This window comes from Coregonus lavaretus, assembly GCF_964263955.1.
Source record: "Coregonus lavaretus genome assembly, chromosome: 14".
NCBI classification, from domain to species: Eukaryota; Metazoa; Chordata; class Actinopteri; order Salmoniformes; family Salmonidae; genus Coregonus; species Coregonus lavaretus.
This window is the reverse complement of record NC_140001.1, coordinates 40711284-40739224: the sequence shown is the minus strand read 5'-3', so window position 1 is coordinate 40739224 and position 27941 is coordinate 40711284. Positions and strand designations below refer to the sequence as shown.

At 42.3% G+C, this 27941-nt stretch overlaps 1 protein-coding gene across 1 annotated transcript in view; it reads left to right on the top strand.

Moving 5' to 3' along the window:
* ipo11 (importin 11) overlaps positions 1-27941 on the top strand; it is a 228248-nt gene that overhangs the window by 168455 nt on the left and 31852 nt on the right. The window contains exons 25-28 of the mRNA XM_084176960.1: positions 405-518; positions 3583-3704; positions 17713-17808; positions 19672-19756. Coding sequence (XP_084033086.1) covers positions 405-518; positions 3583-3704; positions 17713-17808; positions 19672-19756 — 417 coding nt within the window. The remainder of the gene's footprint in view (positions 1-404; positions 519-3582; positions 3705-17712; positions 17809-19671; positions 19757-27941) is intronic.

The following is a 27941-nucleotide window of genomic DNA, read 5'->3' as shown; positions in this document are numbered from 1 at the left end:
TAAATGATGGTTAATAAGGGATGAGCAGTAATGGGCTGTCACTACCATTATGGGACTTTTATTCATTGTTTTATTCTGTTTAACAGCATTGAACTCACAAAATGTATAATACATTTCTTGTTTAAAACAAATATCGAAACTGAAATCCGTGATTCTTTTTTAATAATCGAACCGAAAACTAACCAACCTCAAAAAGCACTAATCGCCCAGCGATTGTCAAACTCATGCAATTACCTTGACTTTTTTGTTCTGAAAGCGCCCAAGGTTTTATGCCTTCATCAGTTACCTTGGCATGTTATGCCATATACTGTACTTACCTGTTGACAGTAATACATACGTACATACTCTTCTCCACATCATCTTTTCAGCATTAACACTGTTCCTTCCTGTGTGTGTGTCTGCAGAGGTACCCGGTGGTGATGTCCACCTACCTGGGCATCATGGGAAGAGTCCTGCTGCAGAACGCTAGTTTCTTCTCCTCTCTCCTCACACAGATGGCCAGCGAGTACAACCAGGAGGTGAGACGCCATGCCAACTAGTAGAGTGGTGGAACGGCAGCCGTATTGAATGTACCATATGGCCTGTAACTCTAACCAGGAGGTTACATCATTTAACCCCCCTCTCCCGTAATTTAACTTTGTTACCTCAGTAGTACTTAAAGCACAAACATATTTTCCCAAGATGCCTTTTTGTTTTTACATTTTTATTTATATTTACCCTCTATTGTCTGTACAACTTTTCTTTAGCCACAGAGAATAAATGAGAAAGAAATTCTACTCCCCCCACAGCAGCCTAAATTATTTAATCACGTTCAGTCCACATTTCTTTCTACTTGTGTGTGTGTGTATATATATCTGTTGTGCTGATTTGTCTCTGAGCGCATCTATAATTTGGTCCCTGGTGGACCTCGAGGTTGTCTAGTTTGGGTTTCCCTCCGAACTCCATCCCCATCTTTATCAGGGAAAGGGGTACCCAGAGGAAAGACAAACAGCCTAATGAGACCTAACTGTGTTTATCTCCTGGTCAGGAATCAATCGTCCAAACCATTATCTCCCAATCCATTAGCCTTTCATATTCTACTCAAACAAGCCCAGAAAGTTTGGCTGTAATCCCCTAACTAGTGAAATAAAGTTGCACGAAGACCCTGGGGGCATATACTGTTGGAAAACATAGACAAGGGGATTGCAAGGATAATTTTGAAGGTCGACATTTCAACTACAAGGCCTTTTACAAGTCGAGACTTGTGGACAAGCCTCAGTATCAACAATGAAAATATTCCCCTCAATCCCACTTTCTTAGTTTTTTGGATATAAATCCACAGAGCTGAAAGTATAGGCTCCATATAAAAATACAATCTGACCCTTATTCCTCCCTCACATATTGCTTCTCAGAGAGCCTCCTGGAACTCCCTTGTGCCTATCTTTGGGAACCAGTAGCAGGGTTTGGCGAACTGATCCCCTGATCAGAGTAGGCCAACAGGTCGTAGTGACTAACAGACCTGTGGATGTTTATACAGGTTTATGCTAGTAACCTGGGCTGCAACCTGTTTCTCCCTCTGCTTCTGCCTCTGCCGTCTCATCTGCTGTTTCTTAGCCAAACAAGAAGCTAAAACAATCAAGGTGTTGGCTCAAGTCAAAAGACTGGCACCTATACTAAATCTCGGTCCCTGCTGACTGGCTCCAAACTGGATAGCCTATGTACCCAACAGGGCCTGATCTGTACGTTGTGTTCCTGTGGTCTGGTCAGGGCCTTTTTCACCCCTGTGGTGACTTGAGCATTAGCAGAGCTAGTTAACCCACAGACATCTCAAAACACTTCGCATAGCAGACAAACATGCATATACAGTGCATTTGGAAAGTATTCAGACCCCTTGACCTTTTTCCACATTTTGTTACGTTACAGCCTTATTCTAAAATTGATTAAATAGTTTTTTCCCCTCATCAATCTACACACAATACCCCATAATGACAAAGCAAAAACAGGTTTTTAGAAATGTTTGCTAATAATAAAAACATCACATTTACATAAGTATTCAGACCCTTCACTCGGTACTTTGTTGAAGCACCTTTGGCAGCGATTACAGCCTCGAGTCTTCTTTGGTATGACGCTACAAGCTTGGCACACCTGTATTTGTGGAGTTACTCCCATTCTTCTCTGCAGATCCTCTCAAGCTCTGTCAGGTTATTTTCAAGTCTCTCCAGAGATGTTAGATTGGGTTCAAGTCCGGGCTCTGGCTGGGCCACTCAAGGACATTCAGAGACTTGTCCCAAAGCCACTCCTGCGTTCTCTTGGCTGTGTGCTTAGGGTCGTTGTCCTGTTGGAAGGTGAACCTTCGCCCTAGTCTGAGGTCCTGAGCGCTCTGGAGCACGTTTTCATCAAGGATCTCTCTGTACTTTGCACCATTCATTTTTCCCTCGATCCTGACTAGTCTCCCAGTCCCTGCCGCTGAAAAACATCCCCACAGCATGATTCTGCCACCACCATGCTTCACCTTAGGGATGGTGCCAGGTTTCCTCCTGACGTGACGCTTGGCGTTCAGGCCAAAGAATTCAATCTTGGTTTTATCAGACCAGAGAATGTTGTTTCACATGGTCTGAGAGTCCTTTAGGTGCCTTTTGGCAAACTCCAAGCGGGCTGTCATGTGCCTTTTACTGAGGAGTGGTTTCCTTCCATAAAGGCCTGATTGGTGGAGTGCTGCAGAGATGGTTGTCCTTCTGGAAGGTTCTCCCATCTCCACAGAGGAACTCTGGAGCTCTGTCAGAGTGACCATCGGGTTCTTGGTCACCTCCCTGACCACGGCCCTTCTCTCCCAATTGCTCAGTTTGGCCGGCCGGTCAGCTCTAGGAAGAGTCTTGGTGGTTCCAAACTTCTTCCATTTAAGAATTATGGAGGCCACTGTGTTCTTGGGACCTTCAATGCGGCATACATTTTTTGGTACCCTTCCATAGATCTGTGCCTCGACACAATCCTTTCGGAGCTCTACGGACAATTCCTTCGACCTCATGGCTTGGTTTTTGTTCTGACATGCACTGTCAACTCTTGGACCTTATATCGACAGGTGTGTGCCTTTTCTAAATGATGTCCAATCAATTGAATTTACCACAGGTGGACTCCAATCAAGTTGTAGAAACATCTCAAGGATGATCAATGGAAACAGGATTCACCTGAGCTCAATTTCGAGTCTCATAGAAATGGGTCTGAATACTTAAATAAGGTATTTCTAAGGACCTGTTTTCGCTTTGTCATTATGGGGTATTGTGTGTAGATTGATGAGGACATTTTTATTTATTTAATCCATTTTAATATAAGGCTGTAACGTAACAAAATGTGGAAAAAGTCAAGGGTTCTGAATACTTTCCGAATGCACTGCATACAGTAGGGTGTATCTCAGAAGCTCTACTCCTCTGTCAGTACTGATGTGACAGGATAGGTGAGAGCAATGTGGCGGAAGACTAACATCTGTTATGCTTTCACCTGTCCACTTATTTTCTGTGACTTTGAAAGACATGAGGGGAGGGGAGGCCACTTCAGATGATTGATATGCTTGAACCTTGTCCTCTCTCTCTCTCTCTCTCTCGTCAGATTGGCCAGTTGTTAGGGGGTGTGATAGAGATGTGGGTAGACCGCATGGACAACATCACACAGCCTGAGAGGAGGAAACTGTCGTCTCTGGCTCTGCTTTCCCTCTTACCGTCAGACAACAGGTGAGGACACACACCTAGCAATTTAGTTGGAGAGTTTCAGTTCTGTTTATTTCCATACCCTGACTCCCACTGGCAGACAAAAAAACACACTCAGTCTGGCACACACACCAGGGTTTTTTCTGCATAGAAATGTCTTGGGCGGGCCGTCTGTCTTTTTTTGGGCCGCCTATGTCCAAACAGTAAAAAAAAAAGTATATATAAAAAAGTATTGCCCCTCCCCCAAAATATATAAATATATATGTATACAGTGAATTCGGAAAGTATTCATACCCCTTGACTTTTTCCACATTTTGTTACGTTACAGCCTTATTCTAAAATTGATTATATAAAAAATACTCCTCATCAATCTACACACAATACCCCATAATGACAAAGCGAAACAGGTTTTTAGAAATGTTTGCAAATGTATTAAAAATAAAGAACGGTAATACCTTATTTACATAAGTATCAGACCCTTTGCTATGAGACTCAAAATTGAGCTCAGGTGCATCCTGTTTCCATTGATCATTTTTTTATTTTATTTTTATTTCACCTTTATTTAACCAGGTAAGCCAGTTGAGAACAGGTTCTCATTTACAACTGCGACCTGGCCAAGATAAAGCAAAGTAGTGCAATAAAAACAACACAGAGTTACATATGGGGTAAAAAAAACATAAAGTCAGAAATACAACAGAAAATATATATACAGTGTGTGCAAATGTAGCAAGTTATGGAGGTAAGGCAATAAATAGGCTATAGTGCAGAATAATTACAATAGTATTAACACTGGAATGCTAGATGTGCAAGAGATGATGTGCAAATAGAGATACTGGGGTGCAAAAGAGCAAAATAAATAACAATATAGGGATGAGGTAGTTGGGTGGGCTAATTTCAGATGGGCTGTGTACAGGTGCAGTGATCGGTAAGGTGCTCTGACAACTGATGCTTAAAGTTATTGAGGGAGATAAGAGTCTCCAGCTTCAGAGATTTTTGCAATTCGTTCCAGTCATTGGCAGCAGAGAACTGGAAGGAATGGCGGCCAAAGGAGGTGTTGGCTTTGGGAATGACCAGTGAGATATACCTGCTGGAGCGCAGACTACGGGTGGGTGCTGCTATGGTGACCAATGAGCTAAGATAAGGCGGGGATTTGCCTAGCAGTGATTTATAGATGGCCTGGAGCCAGTGGGTTTGACGACGAACATGTAGTGAGGACCAGCCAACAAGAGCGTACAGGTCACAGTGGTGGGTAGTGTATGGGGCTTTGGAGACAAAACGGATGGCACTGTGATAGACTACATCCAATTTGCTGAGTAGAGTGTTGGAGGCTATTTTGTAAATGACATCGCCGAAGTCAAGGATCGGTAGGATAGTCAGTTTTACGAGGGCATGTTTGGCAGCATGAGTGAAGGAGGCTTTGTTGCGAAATAGGAAGCCGATTCTAGATTTAACTTTGGATTGGAGATTCTTTATGTGAGTCTGGAAGTTGAGTTTACAGTCTAACCAGACACCTAGATATTTGTAGTTGTCCACATACTCTAGGTCAGACCCGTCGAGAGTGGTGATTCTAGTCGGGTGGGCGGGTGCTAGCAGCGTTCGATTGAAAAGCATGCATTTAGTTTTACTAGTGTTTAAGAGAAGTTGAAGGCTACTGAAGGATTGTTGTATGGCATTGAAGCTCGTTTGGAGGTTTGTTAACACAGTGTCCAATGAAGGGCCAGATGTATACAAAATGGTGTCGTCTGCGTAGAGGTGGATCTGAGAGTCACCAGCAGCAAGAGCGACATCATTGATATACACGGAGAAAAGTGTCGGCCCAAGAATTGAACCCTGTGGCACCCCCATAGAGACTGCCATAGGTCCAGACAACAGGCCCTCCGATTTGACACACTGAACTCTATCTGAGAAGTAGTTGGTGAACCAGGCGAGGCAGTCATTTGAGAAACCAAGGCTATTTAGTCTGCCAATAAGAATGCAGTGGTTGACAGAGTCGAAAGCCTTGGCCAGGTCGATGAAGACGGCTGCACAGTACTGTCTATTATCAATCGTGGTTATAATATCGTTTAGGACCTTGAGCGTGGCTGAAGTGCACCCGTGACCAGCTCGGAAACCGGATTGCATAGCGGAGAAGGTACGGTGGTATTCGAAATGGTCGGTGATCTGTTTGTTAACTTGGCTTTCGAATACTTTCGAAAGGCAGGGCAGGATGGATATAGGTCTGTAGCAGTTTGGATCTAGAGTGTCACCCCCTTTGAAGAGGGGGATGACTGCGGCAGCTTTCCAATCTCTGGGGATCTCAGACGTTATGAAAGAGAGGTTGAACAGACTAGTAATAGGGGTTGCGACAATTTCGGCGGCTAGTTTTAGAAAGAAAGGGTCCAGATTGTCTAGCCCAGCTGATTTGTAGGGGTCCAGATTTTGCAGCGCTTTCAAAACATCAGCTGTCTGAATTTGTGTGAAGGAGAAGCGGGGGGGGGCATGGGCAAGTTGCAGCAGAGGGTGCAGAGTTGGTGGCCGCCAGATGGAAAGCATGGCCAGCTGTAGCAAAATGCTTGTTGAAATTCTCGATTATTGTAGATTTATCGGTGGTGATAGTGTTTCCTAGCCTCAGTGCAGTGGGCAGCTGGGAGGAAGTGCTCTTATTCTCCATGGACTTTACAGTGTCCCAAAACTTTTTGGAGTTAGTGCTACAGGATGCAAATTTCTGTTTGAAAAAGTTAGCCTTTGCTTTCCTGACTGCTTGTGTATATTGGTTCCTAACTTCCCTGAAAAGTTGCATATCGCGGGGGCTATTTGATGCTAATGCTGTACGCCACAGGATGTTTTTGTGCTGGTCAAGGGCAGTCAAGTCTGAGGAGAACCAGGGGCTATATCGGTTCTTAGTTCTGTATTTTTTGAATGGGGCATGTTTATTTAAGATTGAGAGGAAATTACTTTTAAGGAACAACCAGGCATCCTCTACTGACGGAATGAGATCTATATCCATCCAGGATACCTGGGCCAGGTCAATTAGGAAGGCCTCCTCGCTAAAGTGTTTTAGGGAGCGTTTGACAGTGATGAGGGGTGGTCGTTTGACCGCAGACCCGTTACGGACGCAGGCAATAAGGCAGTGATCGCTGAGATCCTGGTTGAAGACAGCTGAGGTGTATTTAGAGGGTATGTTAGTCAGGATGATATCTATGAGGGTACCCATGTTTAAGGATTTAGGGTTGTACCTGGTAGGTTCGTTGATAATTTGCGTGAGGTTGAGGGCATCTAGCTTGGATTGTAGGATGGCTGGGGTATTAAGCATATCCCAATTTAGGTCACCAAGCAGTACAAACTCAGAGGATAAATGGGGGGCAATCAATTCACATATGGTGTCCAGGGCACAGCTGGGGGCTGAGGGGGGTCTGTAGCAAGCGGCAACAGTGAGAGACTTATTTCTGGAAAGGTGGATTTTTAGAAGTAGAAGCTCAAACTGGAGATGTTTCTACAACTTGATTTGTGTCCACCTGTGGTAAATTCAATTGATTGGACATGATTTGGAAAGGCACACACCTGTCTATATAAGGTCCCACAGTTGACAGTGCATGTCAGAGCAAAAACCAAGCCAAGAGGTCGAAGGAATTGTCCGTAGAGCTCCGAGACAGGATTGTGTTGAGGCACAGATCAGGGGAAGGGTACCAAAAAATGTCTGCAGCATTGAATGTCCCCCAGAAACGCAGTGGCCTCCATCATTCTTAAATGGAAGAAGTTTGGAACCACCAAGACTCTTCCTAGAACTGGCCGCCCGGCCAAACTGAGCAATCAGGAGAGAAGGGCCTTGGTCAGGGAGGTGACCAAGAACCCGATGGTCACTCTGACAGCTCTCCAGAGTTCCTCTGTGGAGATGGGAGAACCTTCCAGAAGGACAACCATCACTGCAGCACTCCACCAATCAGGCCTTTATGGTAGAGTGAAAAGGCACATGACCCTCTTGGAGTTTGCGAAAAGGCACCTAAAGGACTCTGACCATGAGGAACAACATTCTCTGATCTGATGAAACCAAGATTGAACTCTTTGGCCTGAATGCCAAGTGTCACGTCTGGAGGAAACCTGGCACTGTCCCTACGGTGAAGCATGGTGGTGGCAGCATCATGCTGTGTGGATGTTTTTCAGCGGCAGGGACTGGGACACTAGTCAGGATTGAGGGAAAGATGAACGGAGCAAAGTACAGAGAGATCCTTGATGAAAACCTGCTCCCGAGTGCTCAGGACCTCAGAATTGGGCGAAGGTTCACCTTCCAACAGGACAACAACCCTAAGCACACAGCCAAGACAATGCAGAAGTATTCAGACCCTTTGATTTGAGACTCGAAATCAAGTTGTAGAAACATCTCAAGGATGATCAATGGAAACAGGATTCACCTGAGCTCAATTTCGAGTCTCAAAGCAAAGGGTCTGAATACTTCTGTAAATAAGGTATTTCAGTTTTTTATTTTTAATACATTTGCAAACATTTCTAAAAACCTGTTTTCGCTTTGTCATTATGGGGGTATTGTGTGTAGATTGATGAGGAAAACATTAATTTAATCCATTTTAGAATAAGGCTGTAACGTAACAAAATGTGCCTGAATACTTTCCGAATGCACAGTATATTGTAGGCTATGTATTGGATACCAGCACGGTCATTTGGTCTTGCTTGGGCTCATAAAATGTCTTTAATGTAGGGCTCATGAAATATAATTAATATGTATGGCTCATCAGGATCAGGTAGCATCAGGCTTGAATTTCATGCCGATCAAAGCTCTAATCAAATGGTGATATTTATGTGTTTTATATATGCTTTAGACAACACTTCTGAGAGAAAAGTGATTTTTTTCACGGAATGGAATGTTTGTTTTTGTGTGTGTGAGGTGACCGTTGCAGTAGTCTTGACTAGATCAAAAAACATCTCCCTGACTCTCATATAAAAGGGTCACTCACACCTCTCTCTGACGCCAAACAGAGTGCAAACATTGCCAGGATCAATTCAGGACTGTCCTCGTCCTGAAAGCAAAACCTGTTACTGCTTTGTCGAGATATTGATCAACTTGACTCAAAATGTTGACAAAATAAATCTGCTACGGTACTGATGGTGGGTGGTGTCATAGGATACAACCGTAATGTCAAACCGAACAGCTGGAGCAGGAGCTTTGTGTATGAGTCTCAGGACTTACTAAGACAACAAATATTTTTTACGACTGATGGTCGATAAATAATTCATTTGATATTCTATTTTCTTATTCTGTTTTATGTGAGCCAGACAGAATGAGCGCTGAATTACAAGCACTGAAATTATTATACTGTGGGAGATAGCCGAGTGGGAGGTAAAGCATATTATTGAATCTTTTTGGAAAGATTTGCAATGGATTCAGGATTAATTTCTCCTCTGGAAGTCTTGTGTTGTATGGCGGTAAATTCCTTATCCAGATTCTGGGGGTTGAGTTTTCTTTTGTTTTGATGTGACAATCGTACTGTAGGCAAGTGGGAGTTCTTTTGTACACCCCCTCCATTGCTATGCATCAGCAATTTCAAATGACAGCCTTTGCTGGCTGTGTTGCATCTCCAAACTACCACCAAACCCCTATTTCATACAGTCACAGCTGAAATGCTATAGTTTGATGAATTTTGTAGATGTCACCTCAAAATCGAATCGTACGGTGACTGAGTATTAGTCCATACACAGTTGATTTACTGTTTAATGGATTACATTTTTTGTTGGCGAGCGAGCAAATACACCTAGCAACCTTACCAAAAGATTTTAGACTTTTGGTATAATTGTTTTGAAATGACTCACAGGGACCACAGTTTAATTTTTTCATTTTTCAGAGGCATATTCTGCCGTTTTATATAATTAATGTGCTAGCTGAAATATATAGCAGTCTACTAAAGTAATCAGACCTATTCTTATTATTCTTAGTAATGAACTGCTTCAGCTTCTATTCAGCTTGAATTCTACATTTAACACATCTCCAACTACCATACAAATATTTTTAGACAGCTGAATCACACACACACAAATGTTCTTCTGGAAATGTACCTTTCGTAGTTTAGTCATATTTTTCTTACCTTAGTAGTGTTTACTTTGCAGGCTGACTACTATCTATTTAGTTGCAATATCCCATAAATTGAATACCCAACTTGAAGTATCTATAAAACAAGTTTGCAACCAAATAATCCAAAAGGAAGTCTACAGCAAATATTTTCCCCTAAAATTAGCCTTCTGTTCGCGATTCACAAATTATTATTTTGATTCACATTATTTGATTCACCGTGATTGAACCGAATTCCAACTACTACAATGGCTAAGTTTGGGAAACGCTTATTTAGCAGATTCTCTTATCCACAGCGACTTAGTCAGTGCAATCCATTAATAAATGGAGATTAAAAATAATTGTGTTGTGTAAATTGGCTGTCGTGTGTGTCAGATGGAGATAACAGCTTCTGCTTTGCCAGTAATTTAATGTAAATATCTGATAACATGGTGGCTTCAGATACCGACTCCGTCTCACTTAATATGCAATTATTCCACTCACTAACTGTTCCTTGCCATTTATATTTAAATGGTTTATTGTTTAATTTTGCAGCCTCCTCTTTTGCAGTCCTATCTTATGATAATGATGTTGGATGACTAGTTTATCTTCTGTCACTGAATGTGAAATCAGTGTTCTGGTTTGAAGAGGCTAGAGAGGTGTTGGTCTGAGTGCGGTACCACTAGAATCTCCCTTCATTTTCTTTTAAAAGTGAGCATTTAGCTCACCATAAACTATTCAACAAAAAAAACAATCTAAATCAATTTGTATTTGTCCCGTGCTTCGTAAACAACAGGTGTACTGTAGACAAACGGTGAAATGCTTACTTATTCAGTCCATCACTAAAACCCTTAACATATTTCTTTCATTCTTTTACTGTAAAAGAAATGTACTGTTTATCAACGGGTTTGTGTTAATCTCTAAGCCATCGAAGGAAACGTAGCTTTTATTCCTTATCAGCAGAGGAGAAGTTATTGGACTGTCTGTCCTCCTGTTTTTTGGTCGTAGTATTATCACCTACTTGGTCAACTTTGAAAGGACTTTTGCAGGTCTTTAAATAAGTAAAGTACACCTTTTGGAATCCTAGCTCTTTTAGGTCATTTTATCCTCTATTTAACATGCATTAATTGCGTGGTCAGTTTCATGGAAGAGCGCCCTGGTCATCAGAAATGCTCATCTTAATTGTTGCTCCGTCAGTCCATGGGCATTTGTAGTTTGTTTGGCCTGGTAAATTGGCATGCCATTCTTCCAGACATATGTGTGGAACTACAAGGATTGTATGGCATTACAATGAAACTAAAATGAGTGAGTTACTGCTTTGCTGCTGCAATGTGGTCAGACAGCTAAAGAGGGAATCAGTTCTAAAGAAGTTACTCCATTGTGGCATTTATACTGTTGCTTTTGTTTCAGTTTGATATCTCAAGAGGGAGATAGAAGTTTCCCAGCTGGTAATGTCCTCAAGTCACAGAATACATCAAAAATACAGGTTTAGTTCAATCTTATCAACCCAAATTCCACCACAGAACCGGAAATGTACAAAACCGGAAGTTTCTTTGTACGACACTGATATGCGTCATCGATAGATATGCGTATGACACTGTTAAAGAATGAATGGAGAAGAAAAATACCCTGCCTGGCCCTAGCACTAAGAAGCATTGCAACTAGCTACATACAGTAAGAATGTATCTTACCTTGCTCCTCGGACATTTTGGCTTCCCTGACACGTCTATGTTTTTATCTGCTCTGGAATGTAGGACGAGGTGTCGAGCAGGAGGGAATTCGAACTGACACAGCCTCACTTGTGATAAGAGATCTTTAATATGATGCCAGACGCTTACTTCAATCGGTTGCCATGACAGCCAAGCCTGACACTAATATCAGGGGATTAAGGGTAGGGGTGTCCAATAGTGCGTGTTACACAGCAAGGTTATTAAAGTAGGAAAATGTTATTAAACGCATGACTGGAAATAGGAAAGTATCCGAGACAAGTTTGTCTGTTGGCCTCCAAAAGTGGCTGAATGTCATTTGTATAATTGTTTGCCTCTACTTTTCATGCACCTTGTTCAGACTGTTATGTGAGGTGGCATCAGAATAGTTTTTCTTTAGGCTATTGTCAGTTTTTAAGATAGGGCTTTGCATTCTGTGTACTCTGGCAGTTTGAGGCTTCTTTCAATACGGTTGTTTTCTCTTTGAAAATTGTTGCTTGAATCAATGGCTATGTTAATATGGATACAGCAATGCATGTTTTGACTTGAGGGTAGAATTTTTGTACCTAAGGGGTAGCTGTACATGACTACTATGGCAAAACAACAGCATATGTACAACAACTGACAATTGCCAACTATTGACAGACATTTTGTCATGAATATGAAAAAGCTACTCATTCTACAAAATAAAAACGTATTGGCTGTGGATCAGTATGCACTTTGACTGAGTAAGAAATTGTTTTTTTTCTCTTTCATTTTTCATACAAACTGACTTTGACTCTGGCCGGCTCGACCACAGATCAAACAATGAGCCAGATGTTTCACCGGATGTATAAATCTTAAGCATCCGGTTGGCATTTCCACTCACCACCAAATATGGTGATGAGAGGAAGCCCAGTGGGAGAAGATGGAGCGAGATGGATATTGTCTGCTATTTTTCTCATCAATGATCTCTACATTCGATCTCTAGACTTTACCCTTCGCCAAAGTTTCAAAAAATTGCATTGTTTAGGAGTGCATGGGTGCATTGAGCTATTGCACATGTGCGCTTCACAGAGTAGGCGTTCCCTAACAAAAATATGCTAATACCTGCTAGAACGCGCCAATAGGATTGCGCTACCTCGTGCTTGGCTCTGCCCACCTCCTTGCTTGTTCTGCCCACTATGATTCATTTGCTCCCATTGGAAACGACAGGCTGTGGTCTATCTTGGGTTAGTTATAAAAATATTTGGCTCGACTATCCAGCCACTCACAAGTTTGATGCTGAGTTTGATGCTCCACTGCTCTCTTTATCTCAAGTTATTTTCCCCTCTCGTTTTGTTCCATTGGTATGGCCAACCCACTCTGTTCTCACCCTTTCAAAGAAAGACTCAAATAATTAATCTATGAAATAGTTTTTTTTTTCATAGGCATGGGGGGTTCAATGGAAAACATTAAAGTAACTGAAATTCTGTATCTTCAGCTTTCTGAAGGAAGTGTAGTTTTGACAGCATAGTCCTTTCAGATCTGTTATTTAGTTAGCTAGTTAGTTATCTAATGTTTGTTAGTCGGTTAGGAAGCTGGTTAGTAAGCTAGTTAGTTAGATAACGTTAGTTAGTTAGTAAGCTAGTTAGCTAGCAAATAACTTGGGAGAAAGCTAGCTAGCTAGGGGAACAGGGTTTGAAGTTGAAATGGAACCAGCCAGCTTCATGTTTTCACAGATGTGTGCCTTCAGTAATTCAACCTATAGGAACTGTTGGAACCTTTGAATAAATACAAAATGTAGGATGACATGCAGAGAACTGATAGAATTCACCATGTTGCTATGGAGAATGCTTGAACATCCAACATGTAACAAACTCTGGTGAATGTTTCATCAGATTTTTAATAGATTGTAGTGCTTGACTTGGTCTGAAATAGGTGCCGGTACTCAATTTGGGTGCCGGTACTGTTTATATTTAGGTGCAGGAGCAACAGGAGCTTAAGCAGTAGAACATTTTAGGTGCCGGCACTCAGCTCCAGTGAGCTCCTGCCAAAGTCAAGCACTGATAGTGTATCTTCGATGCACTGAACTCTGCTGTCAAATGGTGGCTGGAGCTTGTCTTCCCCATAGTTTCTCACCACATTAGAGAAAAGTTTTCTTCCTCTCTCCTCCATTTCCAATCACTCCCCCCTCATTCCCCACTTTCTAATATGCTCTCTTTGCTTGTCTTATTGGTAGAATTTTCTTATCTAAATCTTCTTTTACCCTCTCTTTCTTGTTCACTCTCTTTTCCCTCCCTCACTTCATGTCTCACCCGGTCTCTCTCCCGCCAAGATAGCACCAGTGGTTACCACCTAACATATAGTAATAACGTCATGTTATCACTAATACATGACTGTCAAATAAAGCACTACCAGTGGGCTAGTTTAGCAAGAACCCCCCCACCCCACCCCACAAAAAAACAAATAAAACACTTGTACTTCAGCAGATGTCGAGGTACCATCATTGTGCCTCAAAAAAAGGCATACAGTTAAAGTACCATCAAATCCCAAATAAATGGTTTTGCCCAACTCCTTCTAAATCCAATATCTATCTACACATACACTCTACAGATTATTACTACACATGGATATAATCAATGAATTCACTTTACCTCTCTCCATCTCCTCTCTCCAGCCAAACTTAAATCCTCGTCACCAGAATGGAATCGACTGGCCTGTCTCTCCAAATCAATGTCTGAAATACAAGCTTGGCCTTCGCTACTCACACATAGCTTTGTGGTCCTCTGTAGCTCACTTGGTATAGCATGGCGCTTGCAATGCCAGGATAGTGGGTTTGATTCCTGGGACTACCCACACGTAAAATGTATGCACGCATGACTAAGTCGCTTTGGATAAAAGTATCTGCAAAATGACATATATTATTTATTATTATTATAGCCCCCATTTAGACCGCTGATAGCTTATTAGTAATTTATCGTTACATTATTATCCCTTTCATACACAGCACTGGAAAGTTGATAGGGATGTGTTTAGAATGTTATGGATACTCTGCTTTTGTGAGGCATTTCGCTGTCTCAGACCGTGCTATTAGCCTTTGAACCATAGATCATGTTTTCCATTGTAATGTCCTAGTACATGTGTAGACTATAGCAGTTTTGGATCTTTGAAAGATGTTCTCTTCATTCCCTTTCATGTATTAGTTTTGTTAGTTCATACTGCAATTTCACAACAGGCCTATGTGTTTTTATGCCCTCCAAGTATTGGGTTCTTGGAAACAAAAGTAGGTGAGTGGTAGATGAGTGGTAGATGAGTGAAACCAACAGACAGCCGGACAGAGAAACAAAGCAATTAGAAAGACCAAGAGGGAGGGAAGGAGGGTGAGCGGGAAAGAGAAAAGTGTGTTGTAATGGAAGTTGAGGCCCAACGGGATAGGTGTTATATATGTTATTTGATCTTCTGCTCCAGGGTTGTCTGACATATGTCCCATGGTCCCCGGGGATGTCACTTCTCTCCATGTTTGCACACATACAGTGCATTCGGAAGGTATTCAGACCCCTTGACTTTTTCCTCATTTTATTACATTACAGCCTTATTCTAAAATTGATTTAAATTGTTTTTTTCCCTCATCAATCTACACACAATACCCCATAATGACAAAGAAAACAGGTTTTTAGAAATTGTTGCAAATGTATAAAAAATAATAACATTTACTTAACTATTCAGACCCTTTACTCAGTACTTTGTTGAAGCACCTTTGCCAGCGATTACAGCCTCGAGTCTTCTTGGGTATGATGCTATAAGCTTGGTACACCTGTATTTGGGGAGTTTCTCCCATTCTACTCTGCAGATTCTCTCAAGCTCTGTCAGGTTGGATGGGGAGCTTCGCTGCACAGCTATTTCCAGGTTTCTCCAGAGATGTTCGATTGGGTTCAAGTCCGGGCTCTGGCTGGGCCACTCAAGGACATTCAGAGACTTGTCCCGAAGCCTCTCCTGCGTCGTCATGGCTGTGTTTAGGGTCGTTGTCCTATTGGACGGTGAACCTTCACCCCAGTCTGAGGCCCTGAGCACTATGGAGCAGGTTTTCATCAAGGATCTCTCTGTACTTTGCTCTGTTCATCTTTCTCTCAATTCTGACTAGTCTCCCAGTCCCTGCCGCTGAAAAACATCCCCACAGCATGATGCTGCCACCACCATGCTTCACCGAAGGAATAGTGCCAGGTTTCCTCCAGATGTGACGCTTGGCATTCAGGCCAAAGAGTTCAATCTTGGTTTCATCAGACCAGAGAATCTTGTTTCTCATGGTCTGAGAGTCCTTAAGGTGCCTTTTGGCAAACTCTCGGGAGTGGCTTCCGTCTGGCCACTCTAACATAAAGGCCTGATTGGTGGAGTGCTGCACAGATGGTTGTCCTTCTGGAAGGTTCTCCCATCTCCACAGGGTAACTCTGGAGCTCAGTCAGTGACCATCGGGTTCTTGGTCACCTCCCTGACCAAGGCCCTTCTCCCCCAATTGCTCAGTTTGGTCGGAAGGGGACTGAATACTTTCCGAATGCACTGTACATGTTTGGCACACACGTGACACCAAAATCATTGCTGTGAGATATAGCCACACACCAGGGTTTGCGTTAGGAAAATGTGGCGCAGGACATTTGATCGGCAACATTTTAATTTACTGGACGTTTGAGAAATTTGCCGGACCCATATGCATTGGTTGTGTAAGCTGATTAGGGCATCCACCCACAGTGCTCAGAATGACAGAAATGACATTTAGATTATGGTCATGAACAGTAATCCAAGTCGAGGATGCAACGATGTGCAGTCTTTCTTACCGAATTCTGAGGACCACAATGGAAATAAGTCACAGACTTTATTGTGTCTTATCCTCTATGATTTTACTTGTGTGCATGTATGGCTTTTTCAAATTTTATGTATGCTTGTTTTTCTTAAATGGTCGAATTAATAAACTTAACAATGTGCACTTTGAAGAAGTTAAAATAACTGTCCACATTTACTTTTCCTCAGCCAAGACAGGTAACGAACAGCAACATCACTAGCCTATGTCAATCTACTATCCCCCATAGTAGAAAGGTTTATCTATTCTATTGGTCAGCGTGTCGAGAAATAAATAGCCCAAACTGACTCTGGGACAGTTGTGGGACGATAGAGCACAAGTTCATACAACCAGTAGGCCTAGGCTACATTTATTTTTATTTTTTTGAGTCTGATACAATAGATCAGAACGTTTAGCTTAAAATGTTGATAAACTATTATTTCTTCACATTATAAGCGCAGCAATACACACAAGGCAGTAGGCTACGTGCGAATGTTCGTTCCGTAATGTAATTATCGGGAAAACACCAGTGTCTAAAGAGCACCGCACATGTGAGTGGTTTCATGTGGTGGAGATGAAAATATCCATTAGAAATGTTGAAAGAGAGGAGATCTAATTGGCTACTTTGAAGTAATGTAAGACGTGCCTCATAATACTGTATGTATTAAAACGTTCAGGTAAAATCTTTTTTTATATATTTATTAAATGCATTGCATGCTGCCTCCAGCTCATTGCAAAGTGATGAAGCCAACCTTCCGTTGCCGTTTGAGATGCTGCAGCTCTGATGAGATTTTCAGTATGCTGTACGTGTGATAAATAAGATACATAACGAATATACTGTAGTCTACACGCGCCAATTTAATTCCACTAAATTATGCAAATTAACCTATAGTAAAATAAGCATTACCAGTCACGTATTTACATCGACTGGTATTTCCATCAATGAATAGGCTAAAAAGCATTATTTCACAATGGGATTTTCTCTTCTTCTTCCAGATAATTGGTCAGTGCCAATTCTATTTTTCGGCTTTTCTATATATAATTGTTTTTTGTCCAAAAGCCAGCTATTACAGGCTAACGGAAACCCTGCCACACACACGTGCACTATATAATTGAAACATTTTAGTAATTTAGCAGACGCTCCTATCCAGAGCGACTTACAGTAGTGAGTGCATACATTTTCATATTTGTTCGTACTGGTCCCCCGTGGGAATCGAACCCACAACCCTGGTGTTGCAAGTGCCATACTCTACCAACTGAGCCACACGGGAACACACACAATTCTCAAAGGGACCATTGATCCACCTGTGTGATCCCTGACACTGTGGATGAGAGACACTGTGTGCTCGGTCTACTTTACTGCACCATGATCCAGAAGAAACTGTCTCTTATTGTGTCCCACTGTGGAGATGTTCTGTGTTAACTCTGTGGTTGGTGTTCATGGTCTTGTTTTTGTTGTTGTGTTGCAGTTTGTCTTTAATGTGAGTTTTTTTGTTCCAGTGTGGTCCAGGAGAAGTTCTGTGGCATCATCAACATCTGTGTGGAGGCGCTGCATGATGTGATGACAGAAGACTCCGACACAGGAACCCTCAAAGAGTACGTCTGACCTGAACGCAACCACAACACAACCACAGCACAACCACAATATGACCATAGCTTGCCCATAGCATGACCACAGTGACTGTCAATAGAACTGATGACAGAAACGGAAAAGCATGAGATGCAAAACGGATTTAGTCTGAAAAGATCATTGAAAGTGTGTGAATGTGAGAAACAGAAAGCAAGAACCACAGTGACTATGTTTAGAATCTGAGGGCACCTCAATTAAATAGGAATCAGCGGGAGGAATCTGAACGACATCAAACCCAAAAGCCTAAAGAGAAAGTAACGTAATCCCATAAGGAGGGGGTGTGGTGGTTCAACATGACATCTCTCTGTGGCTGTGCCAGTCTGGGGATTTAATGGTGTGTGAAATGGCACATGGAACAATGGTGCACGCCGTAATAGTGTTTACCCCAGACATATGATAGCAGCCCTAGCCCTACCGATCCCCGCCCAGACAGCAATCTGGCATGCGGAGTTCACACTTTTCTCTTACTTTGGCTGTTGTTGAAAGTTGTTAGGAATCAGCTCTGCGCATCCTAGCAAATTGCTTTTATTGTTTGCAAATGCAATAAACGGACATACTGATGTAAATAAAAAGTTGACGCAAATAGTTAGAGATTACTGGGTAGTTTGTCACCACCATGCTTGTGTATTTGTTTGCGTCAACTATCCATGTGTAGGTCATTGTCACGAAACTGACATTTGACCCCAAAAAACTTTTTCACGACATTCCCTCTTGGATCACTGAGATTAGATCTGTACTTATCTATTTCAGAATTATTATGTTTTTTGATCAGATATTATGCATTTTACCACAATCTCCACATTGTGGACAATCCAAAAAAGTTATCAATTTAAAACATATTTTTGATGTTGCTCCGCTAATTAAAGGTCTGAGTTAAACAACATTCAAAATAAAAATATTTGAAATTACATTTTGAAATTATAGTAAAATTTTACATTTTTACCCTATTTTAGCTTTTTAGCTGTTTCGGTAATGAGAAGGTGAAGTGGGGTAAAGGGTGTGTTTGAGAATAAAATCCTCATTCTGAATGCATATACAGTAAGCGAATACGTTTACTTAAATTCTACTACTTCTCTAGATGATTGGTGTTTTTACAGGAACTTGAAAAAGTGTTACGGTAATGAGATGTCCAAAGACACTGTTTGTAAATAAATATTATAGTTTAATGTCAACTTCAACTAGTATAACAATTTTTTATGATTTATTTCAAACAACATATTTTGTGTTTTATCCATGCAAGTTAGGTTTTTCTAATGTAAAATTTTATAAAAAATGACCAGACAATTTAATCCGGACGCATTTTGGTAATGAGAATTTTGGATGAACATTTTAAAGATTTGGGCTAAAATGTATTTAAAATAAGACGCTAGACATCTTAGTCCTCATAATTATAGTTGATATTTGCAGATGCATTATGGTTTTGTAACTCTATTTGCTACAGACATGTTTAAAACTGGTTTCATGAGAATCCCCCGTGTGATACTTTTGTGTAAATGTAAATTAATGTGTGTGAGTATGTTTGTGTGTGCAGCGACATGTGTATGATATAGGAGAGTGAAGCCTCAGTGCTGTCAGTGCATCATAAGTTTTAGATGAGATGTCATGCCCTAAGGTTCTCTCCCCTCGATGACTCTTCATCACAGTCACCATCTCTGATACATTCACTACTGCATTATCAATCATACGTCTGCATAATTCATGGGCCTACCGTTGGGCCATATGCGTTGGCGCATTGTACATGTTAATGTGTGTGGTGCATGTATGCGTGCGTAGGGTATGTTGGTACATGTGTCTGTCCATGTGTAACTGTGTGTGTTTCTCTCTGCTAGCTGTATGCTGATGAGCCATTTCGAGGAACCCAAGCTGACTGACGATGAGGAGCCTCCCACAGAACAGGACAAGAGGAAGAAACTGGTGAGTCTGTACATACACACAGAGGACAGTGCCTCCTGTTAAATTACAACCACAACATTTTCTCCCCACTGCAGAGCATGTTGTAATTTGGTTTTGGTTTTGTTTCATAGCATTGACAACTTTCTGAGCTATGATTCTCGTTTTACGTGTGTCCCTCCTGCTGTGTCTCTGTATGGACAATCATGGTTCCTCTGCAGACTCCACAGGTGGTTCACAGTGGGTAAAATAATAACGCTATATATTAAAGTATGCTATATATTAAAGTATGAGATTACTCTCATAAACAGATTGGATAAGTTGGTGGTGTGTTGGTGCACATCTACACACATGGGTGTGTGGGAATGAGTGTATACGTGAGATAGTGTGTGTGTGTGTGTGTGTGCGCGCATGGTTTTGTTTGCATGTTTGTTTATGTCGGCACTGTGGCAGTGTCCCACAGCACTTATCACCTCAGCCCTGATTTTTCCCCTGAGGGTTAAACAGCAGAGCACAAAGAGACAGCAGCACTATAACACACACACACAGCTGGCACTGTTTGTTCCAGCGCAGCTCCCTTGAAGGATGGTCGCTGGGTTCACAATCTGACCTCTCTCTCTCTCTCTCTCTCTCTCTCTCTCTCTCTCTCCTCTCCTCTCCTCTCCTCTCCTCTCCTCTCCTCTCCTCTCCTCTCCTCTCCTCTCCTCTCCTCTCCTCTCCTCTCCTCTCCTCTCCTCTCCTCTCCTCTCCTCTCCTCTCCTCTCCTCTCCTCTCCTCTCCTCACTCACTCACTCTCACTCATTGTTGATCTGCATGCTAGCCAGCAAGGTGCAAACATACTCGTTTTAAGTGTAGAAGAGCGCTAAATGTTCTGCCTTAGATCCCCAGTCCAACACAGAGATATCTCACACCTGCACAGCCGCTGTGTGCACTCAGAGACTGTTTCTAGCAGATGGGTTTGCTTCAGTAGTTGTGTGATCTGGGGCACAGGCCCCTACCACCTGTGTGGAACAAGGCCCAGTCGGAGCGCTCTAGAGTGTAGCAAAACACACACTCCTTCTCACATCTCTAGTGCTGCTCGTCGCAGGGCAGAAACCCTTTCCCTAGCCTCCATTAAAGAGACAGAATAACTGCGAATATGCACCGTTCTGTGTACCATTTCAACTCCTTTTCTCAGAAGGGCTTAGAAATAAGCAACAAAACCATATTTTTGAAGACTGCTCATTTTTAGCCTTCACTTTACCTTTTATGTTGCACTTCACATATTTAGTCTCCTCAGGAGAAAACAGGCGCAGACATTTCAGCTATCCTGAAAGGCCTCAAGCTTCTTCCATGGATTCTGTTTAAAAGCAGCAGACAGACATCAACAGGGGGACAATGAATAAACCTCTGAGGTAGACTGGACAAACTGCACTAAACTGTCTAGACTAACACTAGTCTAACACTAGTCTCTTGCTCCTCAGTCGCTCTTTAGATTAAATATTTAATTAAATGATGTTTCCAGACCTCATCAGACTGCACAATGAACACATTAGCATGCCAGTGAGTGTCTCACCTGCGCAGTTGAATAAAAGTTGTGTGTGTGCTTGTGTATGTGCATGCAAGTGTACCCTGTTTGTGTCCTGTGTGTCACCTGGCGAAATTGTAGGAAATGTAGTCTGTGAGGTAACATTTGGCGTCTGTGTGTGTGTAACAGTGTATCTGTTTCTAAGTCATGTTTGTGTGTTGCTACTGTGTCAACAGTGACCTTTGGCTAAGTGACGTCCGGGGCTCCCCGTGACCACTCTATAAGCCACGATTCCTGGTTGTGCTTCAAGTGTTCCTTCACTCGAAGTGTGTGTGCGTGCGTTTGTGTCTGTGTGACAGTATATCCATATTTGTATCCCCTGTGTTCAGGTGCTGCACAAAATAGTGCAGAAAATGGATCATCTGCAACTCTCATATGCTCCCAATGTGTGTATTTTTTTTTTTTTGCTGTTATCAACTCTGAACTCTATATTAGTGCCGTAAAGTGTTAAATCAGTGGGCCTAGGATGGAAATGATCCTATCCTGAGATGCAACACTGACTGGCTTTGTCAATCATGAATGGATGTCAATAGATGCATTTTGTGGAATTCGGGTAACATGCACACATTTCATGTCGGGGTTTGGCCCTTGAAGTGTAAGATATGAACATCTCTTCCGATGTAGTGTGTGTTTGAAGTCTGGGTGGGTGTAGAAGGAGCAGAGGTTACAGCAGCAGTTGTAACAGTGTTTGTATGTGTAGGGCTGGCACAATTACCGTTTAACCGTGTCAAAAATTTGGCTGGCCAATTACTGTCATCCAAAATTCCATGACCCTCACAACCCTGTGTGTGTGTTGTCAAGAGGGTAACTTGGCCCGAGGTTGAACTCTCACTGGTGTGTGTGGTGAAATATCCTCACCTTTCCTTGTCAGTCTCCTCTCATATTAATTATATATACTTCATCTCTCACTGTAGAGCCTCACTAATGTACAGACAACAGCCAGGAAGACCAAGGAGTGAGCTCTATCATACCTCCCTTCCCTCTCGCCCTCCATAGCTCCATCACTCCCTTCCGCTGTCAATCTACCTCTGGATTTATCTCTCTCCCTCTCCATTCCTCTATACCTCCTTGCCCATACCTTCTTTTCTCCCTCCTTCCCGCCGTCTGTCCTCCCTCCACCACTACTGAAGTCACTAATTCGACTATTAATAAACAACTAAAATATATTATCCCATTACTATTTATAATACAGTCCCTACCTCTACACTAGCTTCACATTTTAAACACTAAAATTAATTTGGACAGCTGAAGCAAGTCACACAATTTTTCTTGGAAAATGTTTTATTCATGCCTGGAGGTCCCTCTGCTTGCAGATGATGGTTGCTGTATCTTTTTGGATGAAGAGATTTCCCACGGCTCTGCTGTCTGAATAAAAGATTAACAGAATAACAGAGGGATACATGTGAAGTTAGGCTGTGTTGTGTTGTTCCCTCAGACTTCTGCTGTTTCTGTGCCCTCTCTTTCACTGACAGACAACTCCTGGTGGAGAGCTTCCTTAGTGTGTCCTGCCATCAGTCTACTATATGTGTGTGTGTACTAGCGGGGTGTGGGCGTTCACTGTGTGTGTGTGTTGTGTGCACGTGCGTGTGTACTAGTGGGGTATGTGTATGTCCAGACTTCTGGATCCCTTGTTTCTACTACCTCTACCCTCAGGGGACTCTATACAAGGGCTGTGTGTGTGATCAAGGCAATTTGGATAACGCTTGCTCATTATAGAGTATGAGGTAAAGAAAACCAGGACTCAGAGCTAGGCCATTATCCAACTGAAATGCACACTGTGTCTTACAAACACACATAGTCCTAGATACACACAGTCTCTCACAAACACTATACACAAACTCCAGACAGAGACACTGGACAGCACTTTGAGCAAGATGGCGAGAGCATTGATGATAGGGGGTGGACAGAGGGGAAAAAAACAGCATATAAAGAAGGGATTGAGGAAGGCATAGGAACATCAATGGGGGTGGGGCAGCACTTTGAGATGAGAGCATCAGGGATAGGTGGAGGAGGCGAGAGAAGAGGGGAACAAAAAGAAGGGGATGAAGATTTGACTAGGAGCAGAGGCAATGGTGTGATGGGCAGAGTGTGGAAGATGGAGTGGAGGATGGATGCTGAGTGACAGAGGGTGCTGAAGTCAGAATGTGGAGTGACGAGGTGGGATGGATGGTTGGTTTGGTTCATATGCTATTTTGTATTTTTGATTTGATATTTACTGTTCAGGCATGGCACCCCCGTGCAGGACACAATTGTTTGCCTCTTTTGGGGGTTTAGGCCAGGGTAACTGCTATAAATGTAGGGTTGAAATAAAGCTGGATTTGATTTGTGAACGCGATTGTATGTGTATCTGTTTTTGGAGTGACCTGCAGATGGAGTGATTTTGGCTCGTCCATCGGGGTTTGCTATCAGTGTTTTGACTGGCGTGTCTAACTGTATGTGTGTAGCCTCCAAAGGAAAGTTGGAGCTTGGTTGTCACAGTCTCCTCCAGACTTTTCATTTTTTAGTACAATGTATGTGTCTGGCAGGAAATGTCCCCCGGAGCATGTTGGAGGTAAAGACAGTCAGTCCTCTAAATCAGCTTCAAGTTGATATTATTAAAGATGGTATCAAGTATGAAGTGGAGTGGAAAGGGGACGCTCACTAAAGAACAACTTGAAACACTCTGACATATAAACTATCAATCTGTCACCACAGCTAAAAGCATTTAGTTTACACATTACCCATGTTATGAAAAATACAACAGTAGAATAGTGATGGGGGAAAATCGATAGTTGCATATCGGGATATTATTTCTGACGATGTATCGTTTTGACTATCGCAATATTATTTTTGCGCTAGTTGGCTGTATATGCACCAAAACTCCAGTAATGTACTTTCATAGCTTGTTCTCCATATTCTTTTTAAATACGGAGCCAATATGTTTTTAGCACTTTTATTTCCCTGACTGATCAAAGCTCGTTCTCATGGCTCTCTGTTGGCCCTCTGCAGAAGACATATGTTGAGCAATATGTTTGGAACATCGAATTGCAATAAAATCACAATATAGAATCGCAATACATATCGAAATGTGAGAATCGCAATACATATCGTATCGTCACCTAAGTATCATAATATCATCGTATCGTGAGGTCCCTGGCAATACCCAACCCTACAGTAGAAGAAGTGAAGAAAAACAATATGGTTGAAACCCAGTCGTAATGGGTCTGAGCAGGACTTTTTCAGTGTGTTCAGTTGGGGATTGTTTTGGTTCTGAGTGGTTGTGATGGCTCTCATCAATCATTCCATCCTCACACTTCCTCTGTGGATTTACTGTCCTCAAACAGATGACGGAGTGAAAGAGATGCACCGCTGATTTTGTTTTGGCCCAAACACCACTGTGTACGCTTCAAAATGAAGAGGAATGATCCTGAAATGACTTTTTGTCTCTCGTAATTCTCAAGAGTTTCTCAAGGGTTCAGCTTGTCCTAACTACCATGCGTTACTTCTCAATAGCAGAATAAATAGGGTACTACTTTTACTGGAAATGTCTTGTTTGTTCAATTTATCCATGATCTCTTTTAGCCCTGAACTAATGTCTTGCATAATTGGTCAGATGCTCGATTAAGTTCTGGGTCCATACATGTTAAAAGAAGAGATGCTAGAACGAGTGGAACCGGAGCTCCACCCTCTCTCTTTGCAAGTTACGGGCAAGTGTCCCTTCCCCTTCCGAAATTCGAAAGATGTTAACACCTGTGAAATTGTGATGTCCAAATAAACAGTAACTAAAAAACCTAAGCACCTGAACTAATGCTGCTTGTTATCGCACGCATCCCATAGCATGATGACATCTACGGTACCAGAATGTTTACATAGTCTGTTTTACGAGAGATTAAATTATGACAGCCCTTTCACAGACTCTCCTTGACAACCACAAGTACCGCATTCGCCCAATCCTGATTTGTCCAAGTAACCAGTGATGAAAAACCCAAGCACCAAAACTATTGCTGCTTGTTATCAATCGGTGCCCATAGTATGAAGACAGATCTATGGTACCATTTACATTAACGTATTCTGTCCTCAAGAGATGAACTTGCCCCTGATCATTGACCTCCCCAAATAATCCCCTTTATGAACCATAATGTGAATGACAAGGATTTTGTCTTGCAGAGCCCCCATAAAATCTTATACTCTAAGCATCATCCACTAGTAGCCTGGTATTGCTTTCCACTACTCCCCAGCTGATAGGCTAAAGACGTCTGCATACTAGGTTTGGTTTGCTCCTTGCAGAACTCGGCAAAGGGAAGCGAACATCTGTGCCTCACATACTCCCTTAAAAGACCTTCACTTGAAAAGCGAGAAAAAGCAGCAAAATTACTGTTTGTCCCTCTTAAGACTCGGTAGTAACAACATAGCCAGTTCCTCAAAATAGTCAGAATTAATCGGATAAATCAAGAAATCTGTAATTACGCTTAACGAAAATATAAACGCGACATGCAACAATTTCGAAGATTTTACTGAGTTAAAGTTAAATAAGGAAATCAGTCAATTTAAATAAATACATTAGGCCCTAATCTATGGATTTCATATGACTGGGAATACAAATATGCATCTGTTGGTCACAGATACCTTAAAAAACAAAGGGAGAGGCGTGGATCAGAAAACCAGCCAGTATCTGGTGTGACCATCATTTGCCTCATGCAGCGCGACACATCCCCTTCGCATAGAGTTGGTCAGGCTGTTGAATGTGGCCTGTGGAATGTTGTCCCACTCCTCTTCAATGACTGTGCAAAGTTGCTGGATATTGGCGCGAACTGGAACACGCTGTCATGAACGTCGATCCAGAGCATCCCAAACATGCTCAATGGGTAGCATGTGTGGTGAATATGCAGGCCATGGAAGAACTGGAACCTTTTCAGCTTCCTGTTTCCACATGGGGTGAGGGTGGCGGATGAATGGCACGACAATGGGCCTCAGCATCTCATCACGGTATCTCTGTGCATTCAAATTGCCATTGATAAAATTATATTGTGTTCGTTGTCTATAACTTATGCCTGCCCATACCATAACCCCACCACCACCATGGGGCACTCTGTTCACAACGTTGACATCAGCAAACCGCTCGCCCACACAATGCCATACAAGCTTTCTGCCATCGGCCCGGTACAGTTGAAACCGGTATTCATCCGTGAGGAGCACACTTCTCCGGCGTGCCAGTGGCCATCGAAGTTGAGCATTAGCCCAATAATAATAATAATATGCCATTTAGCAGACGCTTTTATCCAAAGCGACTTAGTCATGCGTGTATACATTTTTGTGTATGGGTGGTCCCGGGGATCGAACCCACTACCTTGGCGTTACAAGCGCCGTGCTCTACCAGCTGAGCTACAGAGGACCACCAATGAAGTCGGTTACGACGCCGAACTGCAGTCAGGTCAAGATCCTGGTGAGGACGACGCACGCAGATGAGCTTTCCAGAGACGGTATCTGACAGTTTGTGCAGAAATTATTCGGTTGTGCAAACCCACCGTTTCAGCTGTCCAGGTGGTTGGTCTCAGACGATCCCGCAGGTGATGAAGCCAGATGTGGAAGCCAGATGGGCCAAATTCTGTAAAATTACCGAGGCGGCTTATGGTAGAGAAATGAACATTCAATTAGCTGGCAACAGCTCTGGTGGACATTCCTGCAGTCAGCATGCCAATTGCACGCTCCCTCAACTTGAGACATCTGTGGCATTGTGTTGTGAAAATCTGCACATTTTATAGTGCCATTTTATTGTCCCCAGCACAAGGTGCACCTGTGTAATGATTATGCTGTTTAATCAGCTTCTTGATATGCCACACCTGTGAGGAGGATGGATTATCTTGGCAAAGGAGAAATGCACACTAACAGGGATGTAAACAAATTTGTGCACAACATTTGCGAGAAATAAATGTTTTGTGCGTATGGAAAATGTCTGGGATTTTATTTCAGCACATGAAACAATGTTGCATTCATATTTTTGTTCTGTGTAATTTTGCATCTAACTAAAGGTGTGTTTGTAAATTCACCCTGGCAACCTACTCTGATTTCAGAGCACTCTGGTTTGAGAGTGCCAGAGCGCAAACTAATTGAGGGATTTATGAACGCCCTAACTTGTTGTTATGACAGATAAAGGAAACATCGACTAAATAAAATACTTTAATTGTTGCAAGTAACACAGTAATTGTTAATAACCCTCTTGCTAACATGAGTCTCAAGGTTCAGCTCGCCAGAGTTAGAATACATCATGATAAGCTGTAGACCATACTATTTACCAAATTAGTTTTCATCTATCATTTTCTTAGCTGTCTACTTACCACCACAAACCGATGCTGGCACTACGAACGAACAAGCTGTATAGGGCCATAAACAAACAAGAAAATACTCACCCAGAGGCAGTGCTGCTAGTGGCCGGTGATTTTAATGCAGGAAAACTTAAATCCGTCCTACCTCATTTCAACCAGCATGTCACCTGTGCAACTAGAGGCTAAAAAACTCTAGATCACCTTTACTCCACACACAGAGTTGCCCTCCATTTGGCAAATCTGACCATAACTATCCTCCTGATTCCTGCTTACAAGCAAAAACTAAAACAGGAAGTAACAGTGACACCCTCAATACGGAAGTGGTCCGATGAAGCGGATG